Source organism: Eimeria necatrix, genomic scaffold (genome assembly GCF_000499385.1).
Source record: "Eimeria necatrix Houghton genomic scaffold, Enh_scaff186, whole genome shotgun sequence".
NCBI lineage: Eukaryota > Apicomplexa > Conoidasida > Eucoccidiorida > Eimeriidae > Eimeria > Eimeria necatrix.
In genome coordinates this window covers 48,858-58,477 of record NW_013655077.1, presented here as the reverse complement: position 1 = coordinate 58,477, position 9,620 = coordinate 48,858, and the positions used below count along the sequence as shown (strand labels likewise).

Genomic DNA, 9,620 nt, shown 5'->3' with positions numbered 1-9,620 from the left:
TATGTGTATATATATCTGTATACATATATAATATATATAAATGTATATATATATGTGTGTATATATATGTATATATATACATATATATATATACATATATATATATACACATATATATATATACATACATATATATATACATATATATACATATATATACATATATATATATGTATGTATGTATGTATGTATATATATGTATTTAGCCGTGCAAAAGAAGACGCAGTTGGAAGTAAAGAAAATAAAATAAACAAAATAAAATAAATAAAATAAACAACAGAATACAAAATGGAATGAAAAGATTAAACGAATTGCCAGGCAAGTGCAGGGAAGCAAAACTGAGGTGTACGTACACCCCAATGCGCAGCGGGGGGTGAGGAAGGAGCGAGCGGCCGAGGAGGAAATAAAAGAACAAAAAGGATTTAATTTGAATTAAAAATGAATTAAAAACAAAATAAAATGAAAATAAAAAGAAATTAAAATGAAATAAATCAAAAAGACCTGTAAGCATTGTTCAAATAATAGCCAATGCGAATGAACTCCCGGCCCTCGTACAGCCCGCAGACCAGCACCGCCTGCATGCCGCCGCACACCAGCACCGCCTGCATGCCCTCCACGCTGCCTCTGTCCATCTGCAAATAAATAAATAAATAAATAATAAATAAATAAATAAATAAATAAATAAATAAATAAATAAATAAATAAATAAATGATATATCGTTTTGCTTCTAATCCTTTTGCGCAAGAGGCGGGGGTCTGCTCGCTTCGACACGGCGCAGCAGCAGCAGCAGCAAACCAGCAGAAGCAGCAGCAGCAGAAGCCAACAAGCAGCAGCAGCAGCAGCAGCAGCAGCAGCAGCACCTGCGTGAAGTCTGGGGGATTGACAGCAAATTCAAAAGCGAGGGCCCCTATCTGAATGGGCCCTAAGAAGACGCTGTCCAGCACATAGTCTGCCCCACGGCTGGGCAGCTTCTTGCTGCTGCTGCTGCTGCTGCTGCTGCTGCTGCTGCTGCTGCTGGTGGGGCTGCGGCTGCTGCGGCGGGGGCTCGTGGGGGCGGAGGCGCTGCGGGGGGGCGCTTGGCTCTGGAGACGCTGCGGGGTTGGCTGCTGCTGCTGCTGCTGCTGCTGCTCGCTGTCCACGGCGCTGCTGCTGCTGCTGCTGCTCTGCGGCGCTGCGCTGCTGCTGCCGCTGGGCCTGCAAGAAACTGAGCTGCGGCTGCAGCCTGCGCGAAGCAGCAGCCAATTGGGCTGTGGGTGCAGCAAGGCAGCAGCAGCAGCAGCAGGGGGCGCCAGGGCCAGCTAGTGAAGACGCGGGGCCTTGGGAAATGCGGTGCTGCTGCTGCTGCTGCTGCTGCTGCTGCAGCCTCGCTGCAGTATTGAAAAGGTAAGAAGGCGGAGCCGGAGCCAGCGAGGCTGCGCGGATCCTCGAGCCAGGGGCCCCCGCGAGGGTTCTAAGAGGCGTATAAACGCAAAAAAGAACTTTTTAATGAAAAAAGAACAAAAAATAACCCAAAAAGCCTTTTAATTTGCACAAAGAAGCCACAGAAGTGGGGGGGCTGCGCAGCGGCTGCGGTGGGGTTGCTGCGTGACGGCGGCGGGGAGCCTCGCGGCGCCCGCCCGGCCGCCAGCCGCTTCTTCGCTGCAGCAAAGTGCAAAAAATTAATTAAAAATGAATTTATTTATTCAAATTTATTTTTAAAAATGAAAAACTGCAAAAAGTTACTGCAAACTGCTCCTGAGCTGCAGGCGCAGCCGCCACCAGCAGACACCTCGCGCTGCCGGCGAACGGCCCGCCAATTCCCCGCTATCTTCGCTTTATACTTCAGTAAAAAGAAATCAAATTAAATTAAATTCATAAATTCAACAAATTAATTTAACAAATTAACCAAATCAACTGAATTCATCCAGTGCACTCGGCGCTGCAGCACCTCCGCTGCAGTTAACGCTACCGTACGAACAACACCCCAGACGCCTGCAGCAGCAGCAGCTAAAACTCCCCAAGCACTTAAGGCAAAAGTCATCATAACTCAAAGCAGCAGCAAATAAGAACTCAAGCGGCCCCTGGGGCCCCACAGCGAGCCGCCAAGGCGGCTTCTACAGCCGCTGGCAGTACAAGTGTAAAAGGTACAGAAGTTCTTCTAATTGAAACCAAATTAATAAATAAATAATACCAATTAGAAGCAATTAATTAATTAAAAGCAATTATTAAATCCAAGAAGAGCCCTTCTGCTAGAAAGCCAGCCACAGCCCTCCCCTCCGCAGCAACAGGGGCCCCCGGGGGCCCCAGGGGGCCCTCAGCCACTTGCTGCATGCGCTTTATAGAATAAGCTAAGAGGGTACTGGTTGCTGCGGCTCTACAGGGGGCCCCCTGGGGGCCCCCTGGGGGCCCCCAGGGGGCCCCTGGGGGCCCCTTTGGCTCAGGGGTGTACAAATGTACATATATATGCATGCAAATATACATATATATATGCATGCAAATATAAGTGCATGCAAAAAGGCTAACAGGACCACTGGAGAGACTCATGCAGCATCAAGGCGCAAACGAACAATTACTAGTGCTATGCAGCAGCAGCAGCAGCAGCAGCTGCTGCTGCTGCTGCTGCTGCTGCTGCGTGGCATTCGTTTGGGTACTACTGCTGCCTGTGTCTTCTCCCATAGCGAAATGACGCAGTGGCTGCAGGCTGGCATTTCCTGACAGCCGTTATAACGAAAAGAAATAAAACTAATAATAACAATAATGATAATAATAATAATAGTAATAATAATAGTAATAATAATAATAATAATAATAATAATAATAATAATAAAAGTAATAATAATATTTACCACAACAGATAGTAAGACCAGGATACTTACCTGCCCCCCAGCACCTGGGGGCCCCCAGGGGCCCCTTGGGGCCCCCTAAGGGCCTCTTAGCGCGAAGGGGGCCCCCTCTAGGGGGGCCCCCAGGGGCCCCCTGAAGGGCCCCGGGGGCCCCCCGCGGTCTTATTTTTAAGAGTTGCTTGGCCTTCAATGGCCGGCCAATTGGGGCCCTTGGGGTCCTAAAAAAGGACCCAAAAAGAGCCAATTGCAGCGCCCTTGAGTCCTTTGGAGATTTCCCAGGGTCTACGTGGCCATGGGGCCCCCCCACAGGGGCTCCCACAGGAGGCCCCTGCGGGGCCCCACAGGGGCCCCCGCAAGGGCCCCACAGGGGCCCCGACGGGGGGCCCGGGGGCCCCCGCAGGGGCCCCCGCAGGGGCCCCCGCAGGGGCCCCCATGGTCTCTGCAGCGTCCCCACAGGGGCCCCCTAGGGCCCCACAGGGGCCCTACAGGGGGACAAAGGGCCCCTGCAGGGGCCCCACAGGGGCCCCAGGGCCCCCGCAGGGGCCCCACAGGGGGTCTAAGGGCCCCCATCCCCAAGGGGACTCTGCATGCGCCCGCGGGGCCCCTGGGGGCCCCCACGCTGGGGCCCCAAAGGAATTGGGAGGAGCTGGGCAAATATAAATATAAATAATAAGTCCAAGTGGATTCATATAAGTAAAGTTTATGTGCAGATGTTCGTATAAGTCTATACCTATATGCCTATATATCCTTATATATATATATATATATACATAATATTTATATATATACAATATGTACATTCATCTATATATATATATATATATTTCTATATACACAATATGCATATATATGCATATATACGCATACATATTTACATATATCCTCAATATATATATATATATATATATATATATATATATATATATATATATAGATATATATAAATATACTTATAAAGAAGTTTATCTCTATTCCCATCTAGACAATACAAATTAATTTATATTCAGCGCCTCCAGGCCTTTTTAAACTTCTATTTACAATTTGCAAAAATGCATAAGTTGCACAATTTAAATATAAAAGGGCAGCACAAAAATGCGCAACTAGAGCCACTCAGGGGCCCCCAGGGGCCCCCAGGGGGCCCCCAGGGGGCCCCCAGGGGCCCCCGGGAAAGGGCCCAGCAAGAAAAGCCAAACACTCAGCTGGGGGCCCCTTGGGAGGGGGCCCCCTTAAGGAAGGGGCCCCATTAAGCGAGGGGCCCCCCTAAGGCAGGGGCCCCCCTGGGGCAGGGGCCCCCCTGGAATAGGGGCCCCCCTGAGGTAGGGGCCCCCTTGAGACAGGGGGCCCCCTGGAGGAGGGGCCCCTGGGGGCCCCCATGGGGGCCCCAAGCGTGGGCAGCAACAAAACCTAAGCAGGGGGGCCCCCGGGGCCCCTCGTGCCTTAGCTGCTGCAAATAGGGGCCCCTAAAGGGGCCCCCAAACCCTATTTTGCTGCTTCAAACCCTTTCTTGTGTCTTAGTGCTGCAGCCTAAGAATACAAATTGCCTAAAGACAAGGCATGAGGCGGTGCAGCGGGCGCCGCTGCTGCAGCAGCTGCTGCTGCAGCTGCTGCAGGTGCGGCTGCCGCTGCTGCTGCTGCTGCTGCTGCTGCTGCTGCTTCACCAGCGCCAACAGCTGCAGCACCAGCAAACAAAAAAGGCCCCAAGCAGCAGCAGCAGCAGCAGCTAATTTTCTAGCCTAAATATAAGTGCATATTACTGGCCCGACTCATCCTTGGGGCCTCCTTCGTCACAGTTCTGCTGCTGCAGCAGCAGCAGCTGCTGCTGCTGCTGTGCTGCTGCAGCTGCTGCTTTGATGCTGCAGCTGCTGCCTTTCTATCGCTTTGCTGCTGCAGCTGCTGCTCTGCGGCTGCTTTGCTATCGCTTTGTGGCCTTGCTGCTGCAGCTGCTGCTGCGCTGCTGCTTTGCTATCGCTTTGCGGCCTTGCTGCTGCAGCTGCTGCTGTGCTGCTGCTTTGCTGCTGCTGCAGCAGCAGCTTTACCAGGAATCGAACGCGGGGCCTCCATCTCCAGTTCCAAACAAACCCTAAACCCTCATAAAACCCTTCTTCTTATGCAAACCCCCAGGACCCCAGATGCCCCTGTAGCCACTGCAGGGGCCCCTAGGGGCCCCCTAGGGGCCCCCTAAGGGCCCCCCTAGGGGCCCCCTAAGGGGCCCTCTAAGGGGCCCCCTAGGGGCCCCCTAAGGGGCCCCCATAGGGGGCCCCAGAAGAAGAAGCCTTAGGGCCCCCTAAAAGCTCCTCCGAGGATCTTGGGGGGCCCCCACACATCAACAAAAGACACCTTAAGCTGCAGCAGCAGCAGCTGCTGCAGCAGCCAACCCACATCACAGGCACATCTAAAGAGAAATGCCAAAGTCCCTGGGGGCCCCTGAAGGCTCCAAAGGGGGGCCCCCCAGCAGCCAGCGGCCCTGGGCCCCAGGGGCCCCCAGGGGCCCCAAAGACCCTCCAGAAGCTTCGGGGGGCCCCCAAGGCTTGCACGGCCCCCAGGGGCCCCCAGGGGCCCCCAGGGGCCCCCAGGGGCCCCCAGGGGCCCCCAGGGGCCTCGGGAGAGCCCGGGGGGCCCCTAAGGGCCCCTAGAAGTCATTTAGAGGTCTCTGGGGCCCCCAAAAGGCCTCTGGGGCCCTTTAAATCTTCCTAAGGGCCTCAAAGGGCCTCTGGGGGCCCCCAGGTGTTCTCCAAAGACCTCTGGGGCCCCCCGGAGGCTGAAATGGCCCCAAAGGGGCCCCTTTGGGGGCCCCCGGGAGCCCCTGGGGGCCCCCAAAAAGGCCCCCGGGGGCCCCCAAAGGGCCCCCAAGGGGCCCCCAAGGGGCCCCCAAGGGGCCCCCAAGGGGCCCCCGGAGCCTGGGCGTTGAAGGGCACGGGGGGCCCCCCGGGTGGACTGGGGGGCCCCTCAGCCGATTTTGGCGGCGAGGATTTGGTAAAGAGTTTTGTAGAAAGCAGCAGTGCTGCAGAGCAGCAGCACGAGAGCAGCAGCAGCAAAACCCAAGACTGGAGGCGAAGTCAGCAGCAGCGGCAGCAGCTCGGGGGGCCCCTGCTGCTGCTTGCCGGGGCTGCGCCTGCGGCTCTCGCGGCGCTGCGCGTGGGCCAGCGGCAGCAAATAGACCCGCAGCACAAGTTCGAGGGCCCCCAGAGCAGCAGCAGCAAGACCCAGGTGCAGCAGCAGGGCCCTGCGCCGCTGCTGCGCCCCTCGCTGCTGCTGCTCCGACGGGCTCAGGTAAAAGGGGCCCAGTGCTGCAGCAATCGCCGCTTCTTCCTCTTCCCGGGGGCCCCCCCGGCGCCCGGGGGCCCCCTGGGGGCCCCCCGGGGGGCCCCCCGGGGGGGCCCCCAGCCCCACGGGGGCCCCCACGGGGGCCCCCACGGGGGCCTCCACAGGGGCCCCCACGGGGGCCACCGACTGCTGCCCCGGCTCTGGACCCGACGGGGGGCCCCAGGACCCATGGGGGGCCCCCACGGCGACCGCAAGGGCCCCCAGGGGCCCCGCGGGGGGGCCCCCGGGGGGCCCCGTGGGGGCCCCCAGAGGGGCCCCCAGGAGAGCCGCAAGGATGGGCCACAGCAGCCGCTGCGCACGCATCTTGCTGCTGCTGCGGCTGCGGAAAAGCAGCAGCAAATGCAGACTCAAATGCTCTTTTGGAATTGCTGCTGCAGGCCGGAGAAGCAGCAAAGAAATCCGAGAGAAGCGCCTGGGACTGGCCCTCGCCGGCTCCCGCTCCACCCACGGGCTGCTGCTGCTGCTGCTGCTGCTGCTGCTGCTGCTGCTGCTGCTGCTGCTAACTGGAGCGGATGAGGGGCCTTTTAGAATTAAATTTGCAAAACAAACTCAACAGAAACACCACTTGCGGCCCAGAGCCCTCGGAACCGACGGGGCCGGGGGGCCCCACCAGCGATCCTCTCGAGACCAGTCAGCGCTGCTGCGCTGCTGCCTCAGCGAACAAGGGCTGCATGCAATGAGATAATTGTTAAATTAAATTAATTAAATTCTTTTAATTTTGCAAAGAACAGAACAGAAGTCCCTGGCAGCAACGCAGGAAGCCCGCAGCCGGCGCCGTGGGTGCCAGGGCTCAGCGGAGCAAGCCCGCAGGCCAGGCCAGGCCAGGCCTGCAGCAGCGCCTTTTCTCTCATTTTAAATTCCTAAATTGCAAATTTTATTAAGTTTTATATTATTAGAAGCAGCAGCAAACAAACAGCCGCGCTGCTCCTCGAGCCAGCGCCCCAAGGCTCGTTTGCTGCGCTGCAGCAGCGCCTTCTTGCTGCTGCAGCTTGCTGCGCAGGTGTCTGTACACCTCAGCGCTGCAGCCAGACACCCCACCACAGCTAGCAGCAGGAAGCAGCGCTGTGCTGTTGCGACTTTGCGCAGCAGCAGCAGCTGCGCAGCCCCGCAGGGGCAGCCCCCGTGCTGCTGCGCTTAGGCGCTGCAAGGCCCTGCAGACTTTGCTGCAGCACCCCAAGCAGCCCGAAGCTGCAGCAGCGGCAGCAGCAGCAGCAGCAGCAGCAGCGGGGCCAAAAGGAGGCTCCGAGCCCAGTAGCTTCCGGTTTGCTGCAAGTTCAAGCGCAGCAAGAGCTGCTACAGTAGCGGCTATAGAGTCTAGGGTTTAGGGTTTAGGGTTTAGGGTTTAGGGTTTAGGGTTTGAATGGATCTACTGGTGCACTCCCCTGGGCAGCGAGCCCGCAGCAAAGCCCCACAGACGCCCCCAGCGCTGCTGCTGCAGCGTTGCTGCAGCGCTGCTGCTGCTGCAGCGCTGCTGCTGCTGCAGCGCAGCTGCTGCACTGCCTTTGCATGCAAAAGCCCTTGTGGCGTGCTGCTGCAGCGGCAGCAGCTTGGGGGCTCTGAGCACGCGGAGGCCTAGCTAGCTAGCTGGTGACTGCAGCAGCAACTAGCTAGCTAGCTGATTGCTGCAGCAGCAGCTAGCTAGCTAGCTGATTGCTGCAGCAGGATAGCTAGCTGGGGGACCCCCAAAGTAGCCTGGAGGCCCCTTGAGGACAAGGGGACTCAATTGCTGCAGCAGCAGCAGCAGCACAGAGCTGCTGCTGCTGCAGCGCCGCCGTGGGCTCCCCGGCTAGCCCGGGGCTCGAGCAGCAGCAGCAGCTGTTTCGCGTAGCTGGCAGCAGCAGCAGCGCAGGGCTCAGCAGCAGCAGCAGCAGCAACGAGGAGCAGCAGCAAGAACAGTCTTAGGCAACACCTGCTGGAAGCCCCAGCTCTTTGCTGCTAGGCTGGAGTCCTAGCAAGGCACACAGAGTCGCTCTAACTGCTGCTGCTGCTGCTGCTGCTCTGCTGCTGCTGCTGCTGCTGCTGAAGCAGCAAGCGAACATCCCGAAGCACTGCAGCAGAGACAGCCACAGAACACTTGCAGCAGCGAGGAAGCCACAGCTTGAGCAGCAGCAAAAAGCTGTTTGTACATTTTTGCTGTTTCTTAATTAGGCATAGCATTGTCATTATTTGCAGCAGCAGCACAGCAGCAGCAGCAGCACAGCAGCAGCAGCAGCACAGCAGCAGCAGCAGCACAGCAGCAGCAGCAGCACAGCAGCAGCAGCAGCAGCAGCACAGCAGCAGCAGCAGCACAGCAGCAGCTGTTGCGGGCACGCCAAGGCAGCTAAGCCGACAAGCCTCTTCGCGAAGGCTCTGGGGAAGCCCCTGGGGCGAAAGCAGAAGCTTGGCTGGTGTTTGCTGCTGCTGCTGCTGTGGCTGCTGCTGCAGCAGCAAGGGCTGAGCGATGCTGCAGGGAGGCCCCGGGGCCCCCAAGGCCTTCACCTGCTGCTCTGGGGGCCCCACTGAAGCTGCTGCTGCTGCTGCTGACCCTTTGCTGCCTGAAAGGCCCCAGTGCTGCTGCTGCTGCAGTTTGTTGCAAAGAGTGCAGCAGCTGTTTAGCTGGGGTCGGGGTGGGAGGGAGGCCTGCATCCATTTGGGGAAATTAGTCTTTTAATTTATTATTTTTATTCTTTTATTTGTTAAAAATGTAAAAATTGCCATTTTAATGCAGCTTTTGTTTTCACTTTTTTCTATTTTGAGGCTGCGAGGCGCTGCGCTGCCCGGAAGCTGTGGGACACCAAACCCTAAACCCTAAACCCTAAACCCTAAACTCTAACGCCGGACACAACGGACAGCCGGCTGAGCTGAAAAGCAGAAAGCAGCAGAGGAACTCACTTCTTAGGGGGAAAAGACAAACCCTAAATCCTAAACACTAAACCCTAAACCCTAAACCCTAAACCCTAAACCCTAGGCTGGTGGCCCGAGACCGTCGGGGCTGCTGCCCTGTGCAGCTGTTACGGTGTAACCCTGTGTTTGTCTTTGACGGCAACTCTTGTGGAACTGCCGTATTAAGTCAATGCCCCCCAGAAAGCGCTAAACCCTAAACCCTAAACCCTAAACCCTAAACCCTAAACCCTAGACGCTAGAGCGCAAGCTGGGGCTCGCGGTGTCGGCGTCGATCAAGTAGGGGTTTTATCTTTTCCCTGAGTTTGTACTTGTGCGTTTTATTCTTAATTTGTGCAATTAATCCCTGCTGCGCCAGAGGCTTCCTGTTTGCTGGTCGCTGCTGCACTGCAGCAGCAGCAGCCGCAGCAGCAGCAGCTGCAGCAGCAGCTGCTGCTGCTGGCCATGCGCCGCTAACCCGAGGCGGCTGCCCTCGTCTCCCATGGAGGCGCCCTTGAGGCACAGCGCCTAGCCTCGGCCACACCGCGGGTCACCAGCAGCAGCAGCAGCAGCAGCAGCAGCAGCAGCAGCAGCAGCAGCAGCAGCAGCAGCAG

At 56.9% G+C, this 9,620-nt stretch overlaps 2 protein-coding genes across 2 annotated transcripts; both read right to left on the bottom strand.

Annotated features, from left to right (window-relative positions):
• Window positions 1-491: 491 nt before the first annotated feature.
• On the bottom strand, window positions 492-2,656 carry ENH_00023990 (anti-silencing protein 1, putative; the record flags this gene model as incomplete). Its single annotated transcript, XM_013584639.1, has 3 exons — window positions 492-632; window positions 862-1,223; window positions 2,554-2,656. The coding sequence occupies 3 exons, from the start codon at window positions 2,654-2,656 to the stop codon at window positions 492-494; spliced, it is 606 nt and encodes a 201-aa protein (XP_013440093.1).
• Window positions 2,657-5,769: 3,113 nt separating this feature from the next.
• Window positions 5,770-6,450, bottom strand: ENH_00023980 (hypothetical protein; the record flags this gene model as incomplete). The annotated part of the gene is made up of 1 exon (XM_013584638.1): window positions 5,770-6,450. One exon carries the CDS (start codon window positions 6,448-6,450, stop codon window positions 5,770-5,772), a length of 681 nt encoding a protein of 226 aa, XP_013440092.1.
• Window positions 6,451-9,620: the final 3,170 nt, after the last annotated feature.